This window comes from Ahaetulla prasina, chromosome 3 (assembly GCF_028640845.1).
Source record: "Ahaetulla prasina isolate Xishuangbanna chromosome 3, ASM2864084v1, whole genome shotgun sequence".
Classification (NCBI taxonomy): Eukaryota; Metazoa; Chordata; class Lepidosauria; order Squamata; family Colubridae; genus Ahaetulla; species Ahaetulla prasina.
The window spans coordinates 220,388,676-220,412,706 of record NC_080541.1 but is presented as its reverse complement, the minus strand read 5'-3'; the positions used below and the strand labels follow the sequence as shown (position 1 = coordinate 220,412,706).

Below are 24,031 nucleotides of genomic sequence, written 5' to 3'. Positions count from 1 at the left end.
GGGGAATTCTGGGAACTGAAGTTTATGGTCTTCATAAAAGTTGCCAAATTTGGAGACACCCTCCCCCTCCCCCCGCCAGCTCTATATTGGTTGACATGGAGAAACCTGTCAATTTCAGCTGCGTTCAATTTCTCTCACCTTTGCAAATTGCCACTTGGTTCCTTGAATTAGCTATTTTTTCCCCTACAAGTCCCAACAAAATTTGAATATATTACAGTATGCTTTTCCTCAAACAAATACATATTCAGGTTCCAATTTTGCTCGGTGCACCTAATTTGCATGAGATATGTTATAATTCATTTCTATGTCTTACGTTCATGAAGTCTTCGGTAGACATCAATCTCAGCATTTTAAAATTGTCAAGTTTTCATTAGAAAACTCTGAATTTTGAATTACGGCTAAGCTTTTGGTTCATTTAAGGTGACCACTCCTGTTAATGGCTCAAAAATATTTTTTAAATATTTATATGTACAGTAATAGAAAATGTTATAGAAAAAAGCTAAAACTCTTGAAAATATCCAGATGAAACATATTTACAAAGCCTCCAGAGAAAGCCAGGAACATCCAGCCTTGGTGGTTAGGAAAGTAGGAACATTCACCAGCAGAAAGTACCAAAGATGATTTTCACTGTTCCACACTGGGATGAAATGCTACCAGTTTGCACCAGTTTGGGCGAACCGGTAGTAAAAAAAAGCTACTGGTTCATCTGAACCGGTATTTCCAATGATTAGCTGCGCCGTGTGGTTTATATTTGTTAGAAATCCTGCTTTCTAGTGAATCTAAACAGCACAGCTGTTCCCCTCTCGCGGTTCTATTTACTTTGTCAAGCCTTCTTTTTCCGTGCAAAGAGCGCGTTTGGCTCGCAGTGCCACATGTGCATGCAGCATGCTTTTGATGCGCACTGTGCATGTGGGGGGAAGCAAACCGGTGGCAATCCGTGGAGGATTTCACCACTGATTCCACACCCATTTGCACTCTGATTCAGGTGACCCTGAGGGTACACATAAATCCCCAAGTGGCTTCACCGAGCTAATGACCAACCTTCAAGAGTGCTAACGAGGACTGCAAAGACTATAAAACAAAGGTGTCAAACTCAAGGCCTGGGGACCAGAGCCAATCCGCCAAGTGCTTAAATCCATGGGGCTGCCCTAGAAACAGGAAAGGACTGGACCATGGTGCCTCTGCCAGTGAAAACGGTGCTCAGAAGGGCCGCCGACAGACTTCCTGAGCTGTTTTCACTGCCAGAGTGCTCGGGCCGCCATAGGCGCTCCTGACACAAGTGACGTTGAGCTGGCCACATCCACCCTGGCCACGCCCTCCCCCCTCCCCCGAGGTCAAACACAACCCTGGTGCAGCCCTCAATGAGATCAAGTTTCACACTCCTGCTAGAAATCTTTCGATTCCCCCCCATTCAGCTAGAACCGAAGAAGCTTCTTGCATAAGAAGTGAAACGTTTTCAATGGGGGGAAAAACAATGAAAAAACGCCAGTTACTTTTTAGAAAGCGTCTTTGGGGACAACCATGTCCTGGATGATTGGAGAATCCCCAGAGACATTCTCCTGGAGAATATTCTTTTTGTTGTGCCTTGCCCGCCCTCCCCTCCTCAGCCGGGCCCCTCCCATCTCCTGCTATCTGAGTCAGAGACTGATAGTGAAGAAGAATGGCCCGGCATGCCTCCAGCCCCCAGCCCTGGCACCATGCCCAGACAGACTGAACAAACAAACCTCCCTACAGCATGTGAGCACAAAGCCAGCCACGAGCTAGAATTGCCGGCAGCTGAGCAGGAGGACGAAAAGTGGACAGATCCCCGCTTCCGGAGAATGGAGAGGCGACGTCAGCAAAAGGAAGGGAGGCGCAGGCCTGGATAAGTGCTGAGTCATGGAGCCACACCCCATGGCCTATATAAAGGATCTGCTTTTTGGCATTCCTTGAGTCAGGCAAAGTCTCATCTGGTTGCTGAAGTCACACCTTGGATTCCTGCCTGCCCTGAGAACTCTGACAGGAATTTGGCAAAGCTGCAGAGGCTTCGTGGCCACACTTGATACAGACTTCCCAGACCCAGCCGTCAGAGGAGGAGTGGGACACGACACTTTTCAACTTACCTTGCGGTCCTTGATCTCCAACAGGTCCATCAACGCCTTTGCCAGGGACTCCCTTGTCTCCCTTCTCGCCTGAGTCCCCTATAAAATTGAAATGAAATCGATCCATCAATAAGAACGCTCTTTGCAAACCGACTTAGGAAAGAAAACATCAAATCCAATCTTTCGTAGGTTTTAATGCACTGCAGGTACTCCTCAAAGTCTGACTTCTGAAGCGATCCTGAAATTTCTGTTGCTCAGTGAGCTTTGCCCCATTTTACAACCTTCCTTGCCAGAGTTGTTAAGTGAATCACTGCAGTTGTGAAGTTAGTAACGTAGTTGGTTACGTGAACCTGGCTTCCCCATTGACTTTGCTTGTTAGAAGGTCACAAAAAGGGGATCACATGACCCCAGGACACTGCAACGGTCATGAATGCATAGCATTTCGATCAGGTGACAATGGGGATGCTGCAATGGTCGTAAAGTGTGAAAAACGGTCATAAGTCACTTTTTTCAGTGCTGTTGTAACTTCAAATGGTCACTAATGAAATAATTGTAAGTTGAGGACTACCTATAATCCAGGGGTGAAATTCAGCAGGTTCTGACAGGTTCTGGAGAACCGGTAGCGGAAATTTTGAGTAATTTGGAAAACGGGCAAATACCACCTCTGGCTGTTCCCAGAGTGGGGTGGGAATGGAGATTTTGCAGTATCCTTCCCCCAGGAGAGGGGAGGGAATGGAGATTTTGCAGTATCCCCCCAGGTGGGAATGGAGATTTTGCAATATCCTTCCCCTGATGTGGGTGGGAATGGAGATTTTGCAGTATCCTCCCCCCAGGAGTGGGGAGGGAATGGAGATTTTGCAGTATCCCCCCAGGAGTGAGGTGGGAATGGAGATTTTGCAATATCCTTCCCCTGATGTGGGTGGGAATGGAGATTTTGCAATATCTTTCCCCCAGGAGTGGGGAGGGAATGGAGAGTTTGCAGTATCCTTCCTCCAGGAGTGGGGTGGGAATGGGGATTTTGCAGTATCCTTCCCCCTGGAGTGGGGTGGGAATGGGGATTTTGCAGTATCCTTCCCCCAGGAGTGGGGAGGGAATGGGGATTTTGCAGTATCCTTCCCCTGCCATATCCATCAAGCCACGCCCACAGAACCGGTTGTAAAAAGATTTGAATTTCACTACTGCTGTAATCTCTTTGGGACTTTACTCACCTCTGGGACCAGGAATTCCCAAATGCCCGGGGGGTCCCCTGTATCCAGGTGGGCCACGAGCCCCAGGATGTCCAATGCTCCCTATTGCCCCAGCAGGCCCCGGAGGTCCAGCGGGCCCGGGCTTCCCCATAAGTCCAGGAGCCAAGGGTTTCCTTAAATTAGCAGCTAACTGGGCAACATGCTCTGGAATTAAAAATAAACAAACACAAAAGCTGCAGGGTGGATTTTTTTATTTGTCACTGGATGCGGTGGAAGAATTCAAAGAGTTCCCAGAGAAGCTTGCAAACATTTTGCTATAAAATAAAGCATGCCAAACCATTTTGGATTTTAAAAAAAAGGTTTTTTTTTACTCTGGTTTCTCTTCAGATCGTATAAATCTTTCGCCTTTTAGCTTTTTTTTAAAGATTGAATTTAAGCCAACTGCTCCAAAATCGTTGTGGGCTTTAGCCTGTTTTTAAAAATGCAAAATAAAACACAGAAAAACTAGATGATATTGACAGATGAGAGAAAGATAGATGATGGAGAGGAGGGGGAGGGAGAGAGGGAAGAAAGGAAGGAAGGATGGATGGATGGATGGATGGATGGAGATAGAGAGAAATAGAGATGTAGATGTACACACACACATATACACACATGCACAATTGGTGCCAGCTGGGACATTCACCCAATATATAGCTGAGCTGGAAATAGCCTTAGTTTTCATTCTGCCCAAATAGATAAAAACATTTCTCTAGAGCAGTGTTTGTCAACCTTAGAAACTTTAAGATGGGCGGATTTTCAACTCCCAGAATTCCCCAGCCAGCATGTTAACAGAATAACAGAGCTGGAAGGACCTTGGAGGTCTTCCAGTCCAACCCACTACTCAAATAGGAAGCCCTGTACTATTTCAGACAAATGGTTGTCCAATCTCTTTTTAAAAGCCTCCAATAATGGAACACCTACAATTTCTGGAGGCAAGTTGTTCCACTGATTAATTGTTCTCACTGTCAGAAAATTTCTCCTTAGTTCTAAGTTGCTTCTCTCCTTGATTAGTTTCCACCCATTGCTTCTTGTCCTGCCCTCAGATGCTTTGGAGAATAGTTTGACTCTCTCTTCTTTGTGGCAGCCCCTCAAATATTGTAACACTGCTATCATGCCACCCCTAGTCCATTTTTTCCATTAAATTAGACATAGCCAATTCCTGCAACTGTTTGTCATATGTTTTAGCCTCCAGTTCCCTAATCATCTTTGTTGCTCTTCTCACCACTCTTTTGAGAGTCTCCACATCTTTTTTATATCGGGGTGAGCAAAACTGGATGCAATATTCCAAAATATATAATATAACATTAATAATACTTTAGATACAATCAATCAATACTCTGGAATACCCCTACTCAAGGAGGGACATAGTGACCTAGAGATGATGATGATGATGATGATGATGATGATGATGATAATAATAATAATAATAATAATAATAATAGTAATAGTAATAGTAATAATAATAATAATAATAATAATAATAATAATAATAATAATAATAATAATAATATCAGAGTTGGAAGGGACCTTGGAGGTCTTTTAGTCCAACCCCCTGCCCAGGCAGGAAACCCTACACCATTTCAGACAAATGGCTATCCAACATTTTCTTAAAAATTTCCAGTGTTGGAGCATTTACAACTTCTGCAGGCATGTTGTTCCACTGATTAATTGTTGTAAATGTCAGGAAATTTCTCCTTAGTTCTAGGTTGCTTCTCTCCTTGATTAGTTTCCACCCATTGCTTCTTGTTCTACCCTCAGGTGTTTTGGAGAATAGTTTGACACCCTTTTCTTTGTGGCAACCCCTGAGATATTGGAACACTGCTATCATGTCTCCCCTAGTCCTTCTTTTCATTAAACTAGACATACCGAGTTCCTGCAACTGTTCTTCATATGTTTTAGCCTCCAGTCCCCTAATCATCTTTGTTGCTCTTCTCTGCACTCTTTCTAGAGTCTCAACATCCTTTTTACAGGTGGAGCTCTTGTCTCACAATCAGGAGGTTGTGAGTTCGATCCTAGTTAGCGGTAAATATTTCTGTTTCTGGGTGCAAAAAGAAAATATCTGCTATAAACTTCTCATAGGTGTCAGGAAGGGCATCTGGCCAGTAAATACTCAGCTCGATTCAATGGCCCCGACTCCACCTCGATGCAAGGGATTAAAGGGACTTCATTAAAAGAAGGGGAAAGAAAAACTCTGGAGTGCCCAAGGGATGGATTTTAAACCATTCTTATTCCAGTATCTCATATATTTACTCAGAAATGTCAAATTCCTATTTCCTACTTATTTATTTATTTATTTATTTATTTATTATTTACATTTATATACCGCCCTTCTCCCGAAGGACTCAGGGCGGTTCACAGCCAAGTAAAAATACAGTACTATAAATACAAATTAAAAATACAATTAAAAAACTTATTAAGTTTTTTTAATAAGTTTACTTGAAGGCCAATGAAAAGGACTTAATATCAATGCGCCTAAACAGGTTGCCTCATTCATTTTTTAAACGGTCATCTTAAAAACAACAGTTAGGCCTATATTTAGAAATGCAAAGCATCCCCCCAAATTCAACATTTGATTTCTGAATTCTGTTGTTCAAAAATATCAGAGTCTCTAGAAAATGAATCCCCTCATGAGGACGTAGGAAGCCATAGCCACAGCCAAAGTCAACAGTTCCGTGTTTGAACGGGCTGCATGAATAGCAATAGCACTTAAACTTCTATATCGCTTCATAGTGCTTTTACAGCTCTCTTTAAGCAGTTTATAGAGTCAGCCTCTTGCCCCCAACCTTCTGGGTGTTCATTTTACCCACCTTGGAAGAATGGAAGGCTGAGTCAACCTTGAGCCAGTGGGATCTGAACTGCCGAACTGCAACTGCAGCTAGCAGTCAGCTAAAGTAGCCTGCAGTACTGCACTCTAACCAGGGGTGAAATCCAGCAGGTTCTAACAGGTTCTAGAGAACCGGTACCGGAAATTTTGAGCAGTTTTGGAGAACCGGCAAATACCACCTCTGGTTGGCCCCAGAGCCGGGTGGGAATGGAGGTTTTGCAATATCCTTCCCCTGGAGTGGGGAGGGAATGGAGATTTTGCAGTATTCTTCCCCTGCCATGCCCACCAAGCCACACCACGCCCACCAAGCCACACCAGGCCCACCAAGCCACGTCCACAGAACTGGTAGTTAAAAAATTTGGATTTCACCACTGACTCTAACCACTGTACCACCTCAGCTCTTTTCCCTTGAAGAAAAGCAAGTCTCCTTTTCTTATTCCAGTTGTGCGAATTTTTTTTGAAAAAGATGCTTTGTAATGTCTGGGAGCCTCTAAGTAGCCTTTTGGTTTCATCCAGCTCTCTGTTTTTAGCTTTGCTTCAAAGCTTCCGAAGCTGATCCCAGAGTTCCCGGTCTCTCAGAAGTCCTTCGGATTTCAAGAAGCATCTCTCTGAAGGACTTGCTCAGGTTGTAGGACTTGTCATTTAAAAAAATATCTTTTAACAACCCCGTAATCCCTTGCAGTGGGATGGAGTCGGGGCAACTGAATGGAGCTGAGGGTTTACTGGCCGGATGCCCTTCCTTCCTGTCGCCAATGCGGAGTTTGCAGCTGATATTTACTCATTGTGCCCAGAGAGAGAGAAGTATCACCTCTACCTAGGATTGAACTCACAGCCTCCTGATTGTGAGGCGAGAGCTCCACTTCTCAGCCACTGCACCACTCACTTGTCACCGACAATCCATTTAGCAAAATAAATATTATTTCCTTGCCCAAAAATTTGCAGCTATACTCACCGCTGATCATTCCATCGCAGAGTTCTCGGATGCGTTCTTCACTAGCTTCTTTTCCCTAAAAAATAAAGGGAAAGGGAAAGGTTTCCCCTGTCAAGTCATGTTCGACTCTAGGGGGCGTTGCTCATCTCCTAGTGGAGGGAGCCAGCATGGTCCAAAGACACTTCTGTGGTGACGTGACCAGCATATGTCGAGGCGCACGGAACGCTGTTAACAAAGTGGTACCTATTTATCTACTCGCATTTTCATGCTTTCGAACTGCTTGGTGGGCAGGAGCTGCAGCAAGTAGCGGGAACTCGCTCCACCCTGCAGCACTCGTGTCTCGAACCCCGGCTGTCAGCTTTCCAGCAGACAAGCTCAGCATCTTTAACCGCTGAGCCATTGCACCCTTATCCCTAATTTTCTGCAATTATATTTTGAAATCCTTCGTAAGAGTTGTGGTCTCATTTACCGCATCCTCCCCTAACTTGGTTTGCACCAGAGATTTTTATGACTTTAAATCCCAGAGTTGCAATTTATCTTCCAACATCATGACACCTCACTACGGAGCTCCCTAAGCAGTGGTGGGATTCAGCCGGTTCAGGCCGGTTTGGGTGAACCGGTAGTGAAATTGGTGGCTGGCTCCGCCCCTTCCCTCCCCTTTCAAGAGTCCTTACGTGCCCCATTTTGGCTCCCAGGTAAGTTCAAGGAGGCCTATTAGGCCCAAACGGTGTGCGGGGTGTGTGGTGTGCCCCCCCCATGGCCCGTTTTGGCTCCCGGTGGGCTGCAGGGAGGCCTACTAGGCCCCAAACAGGGCACGGGGGGGCAAGGCCCCCCCCCATGACCCATTTTTGCTCCCAGGGGGGTGCAGGAGGCTGAGTGCTGCCTATAGCAGTCCCCTGGCCACGCCCACTATGGCCACGCCCACCCAGCCGGTTATTAGGCAGAGAACCGGTTGTTAAATTATGTCAATCCCACTACTGTCCCTAAGTAACTCTGTACCAGATCACAATCTTTCATTAATTTCGAGACTGAAAGGTTTTATCGGTAGTCCTTGACTGGCCCTTTAACATCTGTGGTGAGAAAGGTCATAAAATGGGGCAAAACAAATGTTTCACTTAATATAAATTTTTGGCTCAATTGCGGCCATTAGTCGAGGACTACCTGTATTAGGAATAGCTCTTAGAGCAGTGGTAGTCAACCTGGTCCCTACCGCCCACTAGTGGGCATTCCAGCTTTCATGGTGGGCAGTAGGGGTTTTGTCCGATACTGAAGCACTTTCCTTTTTTTAAAATTTAATTGACTTTTTAAAAAAAATTCATAGCATTATTTAAAAACATTTTCATTAGGTTTTCATAAAATTCCCCGTGACAATTTAAATTTCTGAAAATATACTATTTGTATCGCCCGCGCATAAGTTTAGTTCACGTTACCTAAGTGAAACTAAATGGCGCTATAGTGCGACCGCAAACAAAAGATCCTTGTCCCAGAATAGCTTGCGCATCCCCCTCCCACACCACCCAGCTGTAACAGACAAGCAAAGCTGGTAGCTGGCGCCCCCCCCAAACCCAATCCACGATGCGCGAGAGGCATGCGCAGACGACGATACACGGTGCATTACTGTGGAAACGGTGGGCGGTTAGAAAATTTTACTACTAACATAGATACAAAAGTGGGCGGTAGGTATAAAAAGGTTGACTACCCCTGTCTTAGAGCATAGTGAAAATTAATTTTCAACTGGAGTAGGGGGGGAAAAAAGGGGTAGACAAAGATCAACAAACAATCGCACAAGGGTTTGTCCAGAACTTCTTACCGGAGGGCCTGGTTTCCCCACAGTCCCAGGGATTCCTTGCTCTCCTTGTAAACCCATTTTGCCAGGATGGCCTGGAATTCCTGGGAGTCCAGCAGTTCCGTTGGGGCCAGGGACTCCTTTCGGCCCAGGCTCTCCTCTCTGTCCGGCCTGCAAAAGAAGAAGGAAGAACATCCCAAATGGAGAAGTCGTGGCCACTAAACTGGGCCTAAAAACACACGAGGGATACAGCTGCCCTGCAGGAGCTCTAATCATGGTCTGGATGTGTGACTGGCTGGAAACCATCATGGCCACTATCTAGTTCAGGGGTCCCCAACCTTTCGGACCTCAGGGACCACTAAATTCATAATTTTAAATCCCGTGGACCACTAATATGATCTGCTTAATGACCGGCTGGGTGGGCATGGCTAGGTGGTCATGTGACTGGGTGGGGATGTCCAACTCGATGTCACTCACTTGAGGGGCACCTCGCTGGCCTCTATTCTCCCCTCCCCTCCCAGCCACTCCTCGCCTGCCTGCCTGACCTCCTTAGTGCCACAACAGGAAGCAGTTGTTGGAGCTAAGCAGCCACCATGAGAAAGAGTTGACAAAAACAGCTGGCTCAGTTCAAATTGGATCTGACAGAGAAGGAGGCTCAGCAGAAGCACCTCACTGAGGACTAGGAGCATAGGCTTTCCAAGCAGAGGGAAGACCTGCAGGAATGCAAGACCAGATACAAGCACCTGGAGGCTCAGCGGGCTGAGATGGTCAGCCAGTTCCAGGTCATGACGCAGTCCCACTGGAATAAGGCCCTCTGGCTCTTCACCACCAGCAGCACTTCCCTGCAGCCTTCGCCCAAAGCCCCACACCAGGAGGCTGAAACAGACCCCAAGTCGGAATTTCTGCCTCCCTCCAACCCTCACAAAAAGATCCCAAAGGGGGAGACTCTCTGCAGTAACAAAAGCGTTCATTGCACGTATCTGTCCCAGGGGCCGTAGTTCGAGGACCCCTGATTTAGTGCAATAGAAAAAATACAAATAATTTTTCTGCGGACCACCAAAATTTTCTCACGGACCACCAGTGGTCCATGGACCACTAATATGATCTGCTTAATGACCGGCTGGGTGGGCATGGCTAGGTGGTCATGTGACTGGGTGGGGATGTCCAACTCGATGTCACTCACTTGAGGGGCACCTCGCTGGCCTCTATTCTCCCTCCCTCCCAGCCACTCGCCTGCCTGCCTGACCTCCTTAGTGCCACAACAGGAAGCAGTTGTTGGAGCTAAGCAGCCACCATGACAAAGAGTTGACAAAAACAGCTGGCTCAGTTCAAATTGGATCTGACAGAGAAGGAGGCTCAGCGGGCTGAGATGGTCAGCCAGTTCCAGGTCATGACGCAGTCCCACTGGAATAAGGCCCTCTGGCTCTTCACCACCAGCAGCACTTCCTGCAGCCTTCGCCCAAAGCCCCACACCAGGAGGCTGAGTGCTGCCTGTAGCACCCCCCCTGGCCACGCCCACCCAGCCAGTCATTAGGCAGAGAACCGGTTGTTAAATTATTTCAATCCCACTACTGTCCCTAAGTAACTCTGTACCAGATCACAATCTTTCATTAATTTCGAGACTGAAAGGTTTTATCGGTAGTCCTTGACTGGCCCTTTAACATCTGTGGTGAGAAAGGTCATAAAATGGGGCAAAACAAATGTTTCACTTAATATAAATTTTTGGCTCAATTGCGGCCATTAGTCGAGGACTACCTGTATTAGGAATAGCTCTTAGAGCAGTGGTAGTCAACCTGGTCCCTACCGCCCACTAGTGGGCGTTCCAGCTTTCATGGTGGGTGGTAGGGGTTTTGTCCAATACTGAAGCACTTTTCTTTCCATAGCTTCCTCCGACAGCGCCCTTCAGATTCTTTTAAAAATAAAAACCACCAGGCAAATGACTACAAATCCATATAATGAAAAACACCAGAGGTGATGGGTTTTCTTTTTTTTCCTCTGGAAAGTATAGGATACTCACTTCCCCTTTCTGTCCAGGAGATCCAAAGGTGCCCTAGAAGAGAAGAAAGAAATTGAAATAAAGTTATTTGTTTCAGCTCCATGAAGGAAACTGAAATGAAACTGAAGAACCTGGGTTGCTTTTCATTGCAGCTCACAAATACGCCATCCAAATTTATCATCTGAACAACTTACTCGGGGATGAAAGAATGCTAGAGTTCGCTGTGGGTGAATCAGAACACAAAATACAAGTTGAGTGGACATGTAGATGACCTTCACTCTGTCAAGGACCTTGGAATACTCATATCTAACGATCTAAGTGCCAAAGCCCACTGTAACCACATTGCCAAAAAGGCATTAAGGGTTGTAAACCTAAGTTACCCAGTCGGCTTTCATGCCTAAACTGGGACTAGAACTCAGTGTCTCCTGGCTTCTCAACAGCACCTTATCCACAAGACCAAACGGGCTCAATCGATCAATGAGAATGGAGCTCAAGGGACCTTGCAGGTCTTCTAGTTCAGGGTCCCCAACCTTTCGGACCTCAGGGACCACTAAATTCATAATTTTAAATCCCATGGACCACCAGTGGTCCATGGACCACCAGTGGTCCATGGACCACCAGTTGGTGACCTCTGATCTAAGTGGAGGATGGGGATTAAAACTGGCCTAAGTTACCCAGTCGGCTTTCATGCCTAAACTGGGACTAGAACTCAGTGTCTCCTGGCTTCTCAACAGCACCTTATCCACAAGACCAAACGGGCTCAATCGATCAATGAGAATGGAGCTCAAGGGACCTTGCAGGTCTTCTAGTTCAGGGTCCCCAACCTTTCGGACCTCAGGGACCACTAAATTCATAATTTTAAATCCCACGGACCACCAGTGGTCCATGGACCACCAGTTGGTGACCTCTGATCTAAGTGGAGGATGGGGGGATTAAAACTGGCCCTAAGTTACCCAGTCGGCTTTCATGCCTAAACTGGGACTAGAACTCAGTGTCTCCTGGCTTCTCAACAGCACCTTATCCACAAGACCAAACGGGCTCAATCGATCAATGAGAATGGAGCTCAAGGGACCTTGCAGGTCTTCTAGTTCAGGGTCCCCAACCTTTCGGACCTCAGGGACCACTAAATTCATAATTTTAAATCCCATGGACCACCAGTGGTCCATGGACCACCAGTTGGTGACCTCTGATCTAAGTGGAGGATGGGGGGATTAAAACTGGCCCTAAGTTACCCAGTCGGCTTTCATGCCTAAACTGGGACTAGAACTCAGTGTCTCCTGGCTTCTCAACAGCACCTTATCCACAAGACCAAACGGGCTCAATCGATCAATGAGAATGGAGCTCAAGGGACCTTGCAGGTCTTCTAGTTCAGGGTCCCCAACCTTTCGGACCTCAGGGACCACTAAATTCATAATTTTAAATCCCATGGACCACCAAAATTTTCTCACGGACCACCAAAATTTTCTCACGGACCACCAGTGGTCCATGGACCACCAGTGGTCCATGGACCACCAGTTGGTGACCTCTGATCTAAGTGGAGGATGGGGGGATTAAAACTGGCCCTAAGTTACCCAGTCGGCTTTCATGCCTAAACTGGGACTAGAACTCAGTGTCTCCTGGCTTCTCAACAGCACCTTATCCACAAGACCAAACGGGCTCAATCGATCAATGAGAATGGAGCTCAAGGGACCTTGCAGGTCTTCTAGTTCAGGGTCCCCAACCTTTCGGACCTCAGGGACCACTAAATTCATAATTTTAAATCCCATGGACCACCAGTGGTCCATGGACCACCAGTGGTCCATGGACCACCAGTTGGTGACCTCTGACCTAAGTGGAGGATGGGGGGATTAAAACTGGCCCTAAGTTACCCAGTCGGCTTTCATGCCTAAACTGGGACTAGAACTCAGTGTCTCCTGGCTTCTCAACAGCACCTTATCCACAAGACCAAACGGGCTCAATCGATCAATGAGAATGGAGCTCGAAGGGACCTTGCAGGTCTTCTAGTCCAGGGCTCATCAACCTTTCGGACCTCAGGGACCACTAAATTCATAATTTTAAATCCCATGGACCACCAGTGGTCCATGGACCACCAGTGGTCCATGGACCACCAGTGGTCCATGGACCACCAGTGGTCCATGGACCACCAGTGGTCCATGGACCACCAGTGGTCCATGGACCACCAGTGGTCCATGGACCACCAGTTGGTGACCTCTGATCTAAGTGGAGGATGGGGGGATTAAAACTGGCCCTAAGTTACCCAGTCGGCTTTCATGCCTAAACTGGGACTAGAACTCAGTGTCTCCTGGCTTCTCAACAGCACCTTATCCACAAGACCAAACGGGCTCAATCGATCAATGAGAATGGAGCTCAAGGGACCTTGCAGGTCTTCTAGTTCAGGGTCCCCAACCTTTCGGACCTCAGGGACCACTAAATTCATAATTTTAAATCCCATGGACCACCAGTTGGTGACCTCTGATCTAAGTGGAGGATGGGGGGATTAAAACTGGCCCTAAGTTACCCAGTCGGCTTTCATGCCTAAACTGGGACTAGAACTCAGTGTCTCCTGGCTTCTCAACAGCACCTTATCCACAAGACCAAACGGGCTCAATCGATCAATGAGAATGGAGCTCGAAGGGACCTTGCAGGTCTTCTAGTCCAGGGGTCTCCAATCTTGGTCCCTTTAAGACTTGTGGACTTCAACTCCCAGAGTTCCTCAGCCAGCTTGCTGGCTGAGGGATTCTGGGACTTGAAGTCCACAGGTCGTAACGGGACCAAGTTTGGAGACTCCTGTTCTAATCCAATCACTCAAGCAGAACAACCTATAGCAGGGCTGTCAAACTCGATTTCATTGAGGGCTGCATCAGGGCTGTGTTTGACCTCTGGACCAAAAGGGCCAGAGTGGGCATGGCCAACTTGATGTCACTCGTGTCAGGGGACCTGTGGGGGCACGCACGGTCCTCCCGAGCTCTGTTTTTGCTGGCACTGCAAGCTGGTCCTTCGCTGTTTCCAGGGCGGCCCTGTGGGCCAGATCTAAACACCCTTACGGGCTGGATCCGGCCCGCAGGCCTTGAATTTGACATCCTATACCAGTGATGGCTAAACTTTTTGCCGTCGCGTGCCAAAAGTGGGGGGAGCATGGGTAGGATTGCGCGTGTGTGTACTCACACCCATAATTCAATGTCTCCCCGCGCCATCCCTTGCCCATGCATGCACGACCCCCCCATGCTCACCCCGCTTTTGGCACACGACAGCAAAAAGGTTACTGGTTGGCCCCAAAGGCCCATTTTTTGCCCTCCCCAGGCTCTAGAGGCTTTCTTGTAGCCTGAGGAGGGGAAAATCGGCCTCCCCCACTCACCCCTGGAGGCCCTCAGGAGGCTGGAAATGGCCCGTTTCCCAATGTCCAGTGGGCCCCGAAGGCCCCAAAATCAGCTGGCTGGCATGCACGCTGGAGCTGAGCTAGAGAAACGCTCGTGTGCCCACAGATATGTCTCCGCATGCCACCTGTGACATGCGTGCCATAGGTTCGCCATCACAGTGTCCATATACCATGTCGGATAGGTGGCTGTCCAATCTCTTCTTAAAAACCTCCAGTGATGAAGCACCTCCAATGTCTATAGGCAATGTTCTGTCCCCCCCACCTCAGTCCGGGAGGCACGAGAAATGACTCAATTAGCCGTAATTGAGTCCACGGCAGCTTCCAGCTCTGGCAGCACCCCAGCGAGCGTCTGCCAAGATTTTTCTGTTATCTTTCTTGATGCCGACATGTCAACCAGGAAGCCAGGAATAAACAGCACTTCAGCTCAAGTTATCTTCAGGCAATTGGATTTGTTCATCACAAAGCAGTATAGCAGCCCTCCTGCTGTCAAACTCGATTGCAGAAAATATGACTTCAGCAACAGAGTGGTCAATGTCTGGAATGCACTACCTGACACTGTGGTCTCATCCCCAAACCCCCAAAATTTTAACCATAGACTGGCTACTGTTGACCTCACCTCATTCCTAAGAGGTCTCTAAGGGGCGTGCATAAGAGCACCAACGTGCCTACCGTCCCTGTCCTAATGTTCCCTTTGGTTGTATTCATTTTATGTATTCAATTCATGCTTATACTTATATATATTATCTAATATGTACTCGACAAATAAAAAAATAAAATAATAATAATAATAATATGATTGGCGTCTTTCCTAGACTATCCCTCATCATGCTGATTCAATTCTGTATCATATCTTCAGTTCTGAGGTCCTCGGCTCCAGAGGCTTGCTGATGCTTTAAGGAGTTCATTACAAATAAAATTAAAAAGATTCCAAAACCAGTGAATCAGCAGGCAAAGCTCTAGTACAGTGGTCTCCAACCTTGGTCCCTTTAAGACTTGTGGACTTCAACTCCCAGAGTTCCTCAGCCAGCTTGCTGGCTGAGGGATTCTGGGAATTGAAGTCCACAAGTCTTAAAGGGACCAAGTTTGGAGACTCCTGTTCTAATCCAATCACTCAAGCAGAACAACCTATAGCAGGGCTGTCAAACTCGATTTCATTGAGGGCTGCATCAGGGCTGTGTTTGACCTCTGGACCAAAAGGGCCAGAGTGGGCATGGCCAACTTGATGTCACTCGTGTCAGGGGACCTGTGGGGGCACGCACGGTCCTCCCGAGCTCTGTTTTTGCTGGCACTGCAAGCTGGTCCTTCGCTGTTTCCAGGGCGGCCCTGTGGGCCAGATCTAAACACCCTTACGGGCTGGATCCGGCCCGCAGGCCTTGAATTTGACATCCTATACCAGTGATGGCTAAACTTTTTGCCGTCGCGTGCCAAAAGTGGGGGGAGCATGGGTAGGATTGCGCGTGTGTGTACTCACACCCATAATTCAATGTCTCCCCGCGCCATCCCTTGCCCATGCATGCACGACCCCCCCATGCTCACCCCGCTTTTGGCACACGACAGCAAAAAGGTTACTGGTTGGCCCCAAAGGCCCATTTTTTGCCCTCCCCAGGCTCTAGAGGCTTTCTTGTAGCCTGAGGAGGGGAAAATCGGCCTCCCCCACTCACCCCTGGAGGCCCTCAGGAGGCTGGAAATGGCCCGTTTCCCAATGTCCAGTGGGCCCCGAAGGCCCCAAAATCAGCTGGCTGGCATGCACGCTGGAGCTGAGCTAGAGAAACGCTCGTGTGCCCACAGATATGTCTCCGCATGCCACCTGTGACATGCGTGCCATAGGTTCGCCATCACAGTGTCCATATACCATGTCGGATAGGTGGCTGTCCAATCTCTTCTTAAAAACCTCCAGTGATGAAGCACCTCCAATGTCTATAGGCAATGTTCTGTCCCCCCCACCTCAGTCCGGGAGGCACGAGAAATGACTCAATTAGCCGGTAATTGAGTCCACGGCAGCTTTCAGCTCTGGCAGCAACCCAGCGAGCGTCTGCCAAGATTTTTCTGTTATCTTTCTTGATGCCGACATGTCAACCAGGAAGCCAGGAATAAACAGCACTTCAGCTCAAGTTATCTTCAGGCAATTGGATTTGTTCATCACAAAGCAGTATAGCAGCCCCTCCTGCTTTTATACCCTGTGGGGTGTGGCTCCGTGACTCAGCACTTTCTAGGCCTGCCCCACTCCTGCTTCTGTTGTTCCCACCTCTCTTGTCTGCGAAACCTGGGGTCTAACCAGGACTGATTGTCCTCAGGTGGGTCTGGAAGCGTTTCCTGGGTGGGGGGAGATACAGGAGATGGAGGCCTCGTCACCTCTTCTACCTGGCCTGCCTCTGGCTCCTGGAGTTGAGCCGGGGAAGCCAGCCCTGTAGAAGAGAGCCCTGATGGCCCTTCCCCCTCACTCTCTGAGTCACTCTCTGGCAGGGGGCCAGGCCAGGGGTGGGGTGGGGTGGGGCTGGAGCCACAACAGGCAAGCTGTTCCACTGGTTCATTGTCCTCACTGTTGGGAAGTTTCTCCTTAATTCCTAGGTTGTTTTATCTCTTTGATTAGTTTTCATCCATTGTTTCTTGTCTCTCCGACTGGTGCTTTGGAAAATAAGTGGACCTCCTCCTCTTTTTGTGGCAACCTCTCAAACACTGAGCTACTGCTATCATGTCACCCCTAGTCCTTCTGTTCTCTAGGCTGGCCCAATTCCTGCAACCATTCTTCATATGTTTTTGTCTCCACACCCTGAATCATCTTAGTTGCTCTTCTTAATTGCACTTTTTCCAAAGCCTCAACATCTATTTTGTAATATGATAACCAAAAGTGGATGTAGTATTCCAGGTGTGCTCTCTCCTGGAACTACCCTCCTCTCTTCTTCCGTCTGCCATAACATGCAAATAGCTTTTGCTTAAAGCACTGGCTGCTATATTGTTGACCTTCTGTTTTGCACTGCTTGTGGGGACTTTTAAATGAAATATAGGAATGGTGGACAAGCGGTCGGGAAGCTTTTTGTAGGTGGCATTCACTTTCCTTTCCATAGCTTCCTCCGACAGCGACCTTCAGATTCTTTTAAAAATAAAAACCACCAGGCAAATGACTACAAATCCATATAATGAAAAACACCAGGGGTGATGGGTTTTCTTTTTTTTCCTCTGGAAAGTATAGGATACTCACTTCCCCTTTCTGTCCAGGAGATCCAAAGGTGCCCTAGAAGAGAAGAAAGAAATTGAAATAAAGTTATTTGTTTCAGCTCCATGAAGGAAACCGAAATGAAACTGAAGAACCTGGATTGCTTTTCATTGCAGCTCACAAATATGCCATCCAAATTTATCATCTGAACAACTTACTCGGGGATGAAAGAATGCTAGAGTTCGCTGTGGGTGAATCAGAACACAAAATACAAGTTGAGTGGACATGACCTTGTAGATGACCTTCACTCTGTCAAGGACCTTGAAGTACTCATATCTAACGATCTAAGTGCCAAAGCCCACTGTAACCACATTGCCAAAAAGGCATTAAGGGTTGTAAACCTAATTTTGCCTAGCTTCTTCTCCGGTAATATTACACTAACTAACCAGAGCATACAAAACATTTGCTAGACCAATTCTCGAATACAGCTCATCTGTCTGGAACCCACACTGCATATCAGACATTAATACAATTGAACGTGTCCAGAATTATTTCACAAGAAGAGTCCTCCACTACCTTATGCCACCAGACTTGAAATTCTGGGCTTAGAAAATTTAGAACTACACCGCCTTTGGTATGACCTAATCACAGCTCATAAAATCATCTGCTACAACATCCTACCTGTCAATGACTACTTCAGCTTCAACCACAACAATACATGAATACACAATAGGTACAAACTTAAGGTAAACTGCACCAAACTCGATTGCAGAAAATATGACTTCAGCAACAGAGTGGTCAATGTCTGGAATGCACTACCTGACTCTGTGGTCTCATCCCCAAACCCTCAAAATTTTAACCATAGACTGGCTCCTGTTGACCTCACCTCATTCCTAAGAGGTCTGTAAAGGGGGCGTGCATAAGAGCACCAACGTGCCTACGGTCTCTGTCCTAATGTTCCCTTTGGTTGTATTCATTTTATGTATTCAATTCATGCTTATACTTATATATATTATCTAATATGTACTCGACAAATAAATAAATAAAAATAAAAAAAATAATATGATTGGCATCTTTCCTAGACTAACCCTCATCATGCTGATTCAGTTCTGTATCATATCTTCAGTTCTGAGGTCCTTGGCTCCAGAGGCTTGCAGATGTGTTAAGGAGTTAATTACAAATAAAATTAAAAAGATTCCAAAACCAGTGAATCAGCAGGCAAAGCTCTAGTGCAGTGGTCTCCAACCTTGGTCCCTTTAAGACTTGTGGACTTCAACTCCCAGAGTCCCTCAGCCAGGAAAGCTGGTTGAGGAACTCTGGGAGTTGAAGTCCACAAGTCTTAAAGGGACCAAGGTTGGAGACCCCTGCTCTAGTGCAGTGTTTCTCAGCCTTGACAACTTTAAGGTGTGTGGACTTCAACTCCCAGAATTCTTCAGCCAGGCTTTCATGCTTAAGGCGGGACTAGAACTCACTGTCTCCTAGTGATTGGCCCAAACTCACCCAGCCAGCTTTTGTGCCTAAGACCAGACTAGGACTCAATGTCTCCTGGTGATTGATCCAAAGTTGGCTTTCATGTCCAAGGCAGGATGAGAACTCACAGTCTCCTGGTGATTGGCCCTAAGTCACCCAGGTGCTTTCATGCCTAAGGTGGAACTAGATCTCACTGTCTCCTGGTGATTGGGCCAAAGTCACCCAGCCAGTTTCCATTACATACCAGTTCTCCTTTACTTCCTGGTAGTCCATGTCTCCCAGCAATGCCCTGCAGAAGAAAATAGAAAGAATACATTTATCAAAAAGAAAACAAGATTTTAGAGACACTACAGTTATTTGAAGAAAACTAAGACCATGGCTCCCAGCCCCCTCAATTCCTGGCAAATGGATGGGGAAGAAATGGAAGTAGTGACAGATTTTATTTTCCTGGGCTCCAAGATCACCGCAGATGACGACTGCAGCCAAGAAATTAAAAGATGCTTGCTCCTGGGGAGGAAAGCTATGGCAAATCTAGACAGCGTACTAAAAAGCAGAGACATCACCCTGCCAACAAAAGTGCGTATAGCCAAGGCTATGGTGTTCCCAGTTGCAATGTATGGCTGTGAAGGTTGGACCATAAGAAAGGCTGAGCGCCAAAGAATTGAGGCCTTTGAACTCTGGTACTGGAGAAGACTCCTGCGAGTCCCTTGGACTGCAAGGCAATCCAACTGGTCAGTCCTAGAGGAGATCAACCCTGACTGCTCTTTAGAAGGCCAGATCCTGAAGATGAAACTGAAATACTTTGGCCACCTAATGAGAAGGAAGGATTCACTGGAGAAGAGCCTAATGCTGGGAAAGATTGAGGGCAAAAGAAGAAGGGGACGACAGAGAACGAGGTGGCTGGATGGAGTCACTGAAGCAGTTGGTGTGAGCTTAAATGGACTCTGGGGGATGGTAGAGGACAGGAAGGCCTGAAGGAACATTGTCCATGGGATCATGATGGGTCGGAAATGACTTCGCAACTAACAACAACAGCAGTTGTTTGGCTAATGATGATTGATGTTAATTCTCTTCTGAATCAACCTCTGGTAGCTGCCTGGATATGCCGTGTACTTTTCTTGGCAGCATTAGGTCTCCATGTTCTTCTCAACTCATTGGTCCTCTCAACTCATTAATCCTACATTCCTGGGATTTCCTAGTGGGGTTTCCCACCCAATGTTAACCCCAAGCCTGCTTAGCTTTGTAGAAAGTTAGCACCTACCCCTCTCCTAGAAGAATGAAATATTTTGAGAAATATTGAAAAGGCAGAATATTATATTTCGCTGGATGAGAAATGGAGAAATATGTTTTTTTAGAGGGAGAAAGCAGCCCCCAGCTTTCTTAATAGCGGATGTCAGCACTTAAAGAGACAGCTTATTGAGATCTAGATAGCTCTATTCATAGGCAAAAATTCCCTGCAGCAAGGTCTGAACAAAGGAGCCCTAAGGAGCCTGAGCAGGGAGGGGAGGAGTGGCTGGGAGGGGAGGGCTAAGTAGAGGCCGGGTAAAGTGCCCCTCGACGTGAGTGACCTCAAGTTGATCATGCCCACCCAGTCACATGACTACTTAGCAACACCCATCCTGCCGGTCATTAAGCAGATCATATTAGTGGTCCATGGGATTTAAAATTATGAATTTAGTGGTCCCTGAGATCCGAAAGGTTGGGGACCCTGCTCTAGTGCAGTGTTTCTCAACCTTGACAAATTTAAGATGTGTGGACTTCAACTCCCAGAATTCCTCAGCCAGGCTTTCATGCTTAAGGCGGGACTAGAACTCACTGTCTCCTAGTGATTGGCCCAAACTCACCCAGCCAGCTTTTGTGTCTAAGACCAGACTAGGACTCAATGTCTCCTGGTGATTGGTCCAAAGTTGGCTTTCATGTCCAAGGCAGGATGAGAATTCACAGTCTCCTGGTGATTGGCCCTAAGTCACCCAGCTGCTTTCATGCCTAAGGTGGGACTAGAACTCACTGTCTCTTGGTGATTGGCTCAAAGTCACCTAGCCAGTTTCCATTACATACCAGTTCTCCTTTACTTCCTGGTAGTCCATGTCTCCCAGCAATGCCCTGCAGAAGAAAATAGAAAGAATACATTTATCAAAAAGAAAACAAGAATTTAGAAACACTACAGTTATTTGAAGAAAACTAAGACCATGGCTCCCGGCCCTCTCAATTCCTAGCAAATAGGTGGGGAAGAAATGGAGGTAGTGACAGATTTTATTTTCCTGGGCTCCAAGATCACCGCAGATGGGGACTGCAGCCAAGAATAAAAGACGCTTCCTCCTGGGGAGGAAAGCTATGACAAATCTAGACAGCGTACTAAAAAACAGAGACATAACCCTGAAAACAAAAGTGCATATAGTCAAGGCTATGGTTTTCCCAGTTGCAATGGATGGCTGTGAAAGTTGGACCATAAGAGAGGCTGAGCGCCAAAGAATTGAGGCCTTTGAACTCTGGTACTGGAGAAGACTCCTGCGAGTCCCTTGGACTACAAGGCGATCCAACTGGTCAGTCCTAGAGGAGATCAACCCTGACTGCTCTTTAGAAGGCCAGATCCTGAAGATGAAACTGAAATACTTTGGCCACCTAATGAGAAGGAAGGATTCACTGGAGAAGAGCCTAATGCTGGGAAAGATTGAGGGCAAAAGAAGAAGGGGACGACAGAGAATGAAGTGGCTGGATGGAGTCACTGAAGCAGTCAGAATGAGCTTAAATGGACTCTGGGGGATGGTAGAGGACAGGAAGGCGTGGAGGAACATTGTCCATGGGATCATGATGGGTCGGAAATGACTTCGCAACTAACAACAACAGCAGTTGTTTGGCTAATGATGATTGATGTTAATTCTCTTCTGAATCAACCTCTGGTAGCTGCCTGGATACACCGTGTACTTTTCTTGGCAGCATTAGGTCTCCATGTTCTTCTCAACTCACTGGTCCTCTCAACTCATTAATCCTACATTCCTGGGATTTCCTAGTGGGGTTTCCCACCCAATATTAACCCCAAGCCTGCTTAGCTTTGTAGAAAGTTAGCACCCACCCCTCTCCTAGAAGAATGAAATATTTTGAGAAATATTGAAAAGGCAGAATATTATATTTCGCTGGATGAGAAATGGAGACACATGTTTTTTTAGAGGGAGAAAGCAGCCCCCCACCTTTCTTAATAGAGGATGTCAGCACTTAAAGAGACAGCTTATTGAGATCTAGATAGCTCTATTCATAGGCAAAAATTCCCTGCAGCAAGGACTGAACAAAGGGGCCCTAAGGAGCCTGGGCAGGGAGGGGAGGAGTAGCTGGGAGGGGAGGGCTAAGTAGAGGCCGGGTGAAGTGCCCTTCAACGTGAGTGACCTCAAGTTGATCATGCCCAATCACATGACTACTTAGCAACACCCACCCAGCCGGTCATTAAGCAGATCATATTAGTGGTCCACGGGATTTAAAATTATGAATTTAGTGGTCCCTGAGATCCGAAAGGTTGGGGACCCCTGCTCTAGGGAGTGATTTTAATTAAAGGTTAAACTTCAGTGAAGAGCATTTTTTTAATGGGATGCTTCTCAACAATTTTATGAGTTACACCTGTTTGCTGCTCTTGGTTAGAAGTAAACTTTCTCGTTTAAACCAGAAGAGGGCTTCCTTGTTCAAGTATGACGGGAATAAAATGTGCTCAATTTGTATTATCTAGTGCTACACAATTTACACTTTCTGACATTTATGGAGCAGGCAGCCACATGCGGTTCTAAATCTGGTTTGCGAATGAGTATACAACAACATATGGGATCGATAAATGTGTTAAGGAAAAAGTACGTAAAAATATGACTGTTACATTAAACTACCTCGAACTTAAGAAATAAGTTCTCAAAACTTATAGCTACAGGCAGTCCTCAACTTACAACTCCAATTGGGATCAGAATTTCCCTTGCTAAGCAAGACAATTTTTAAGTGTCCGATTTTACTACCTTTTATTGCTATAGTCGTTAAGTGACTCACTGCAGGTATTAAGTGAATCATGAGGTCGTTAAGTGAATCTGGTTTCTCCCATTGACTTTGCTGGTCAGAAGCCAGCTAGGATGATTGCAAATGGCGATCACATGACCCGGGGATGTTACAATGATTGGTTGCCATGCGCTCGAATTTTGATCATGTGACCTTGGAGATGCAACGATAGTACAAGGCTCCGGTCCTCAGTGACTTTTTCCAGTGCCGTTGTAACTCTGAACGGTCATGAAAAAAATGGTTGTAAGTTAAAGACTACCTCTACATTTTGTTAAAAGCTGATGACTTTAAAATAGAATTACAGCACATTACTAGAGAAAAGAAGGACCGGGGCAGAGCTGCTATTCAGCCGGTTCGGACCAATTCACCCGAACCGGTAGCAGAAATTGCCGGTGGGCCCGTTCACCTGCTCCAGCTCTGTGCCATCTTATTTAGGCACATTTTTTAGGCCGGGTGCATGTGTGGATGGCATGTGCACCAGCAAAGCACATGCGTGGAAGGCCAGGCACATGCATGGATGCGTGTGCACATTTGCGAACCGGTAGGGAAAGTACCAGGGGGGACATGATAGCAGCATTCCGGTATTTGAGGGGCTGCCACAAAGAAGAGGGGGGTCAAATTATTCTCCAAAGCACTGGAGGGCAGGACAAGAAACAATGGATGGAAACTAACCAAAGAGAGAAGCAACCTGGAATTAAGGAGAAACTTTCTAATGGTGAGGACAATTAACCAGTGGAACAGCTTGCCAGCAGAAGTTGTGGGTGCTTCATCACTGGAGTTTTTTAAGAACAGACTGGACAGCCACCTGGACAGTCTGAAATGGTATAGGACAGTGATGGCTAACCGTTTTGCCATCACGTGCCAGGAGCAGAGGGGAGGGGGGGTGCGCGCACATGTGCCCACACCCATAATTCTATGTGCCTTGCCCCTGTGCATGCGCACGCGACTCCCACGCTCCTGGCTCAGTAGGCCTGTTTTTCTCTCTTCCCAGGCTCCAGAGCCTTTCTAGGAGCTTGGGGAGGGCAAAAACGGCCTCCCCCCCTCTGGAAGTCCTCCTGAAGTTGGCAAATGGGCTGTTTCTGGCCTCCAGAGGGCCTCGGGTGTGGGGGGAAAGCCACTTGCACCCTCCCCAAGCTCCTAGAAAGGCTCTGGAGCCTG

The 24,031-nt window shown here is 47.0% G+C and overlaps 1 protein-coding gene across 1 annotated transcript in view; it reads right to left on the bottom strand.

Annotated features, from left to right (window-relative positions):
* Positions 1-24,031, bottom strand: part of COL9A3 (collagen type IX alpha 3 chain) — a 73,536-nt gene that overhangs the window by 507 nt on the left and 48,998 nt on the right. The window contains exons 25-30 of the mRNA XM_058178009.1: positions 20,906-20,950; positions 17,423-17,455; positions 8,876-9,022; positions 7,087-7,141; positions 3,290-3,472; positions 2,103-2,180 (exon numbers count right to left, since the gene is read on the bottom strand). Of these exons, the coding sequence (XP_058033992.1) occupies positions 2,103-2,180; positions 3,290-3,472; positions 7,087-7,141; positions 8,876-9,022; positions 17,423-17,455; positions 20,906-20,950 (541 nt within the window). The remainder of the gene's footprint in view (positions 1-2,102; positions 2,181-3,289; positions 3,473-7,086; positions 7,142-8,875; positions 9,023-17,422; positions 17,456-20,905; positions 20,951-24,031) is intronic.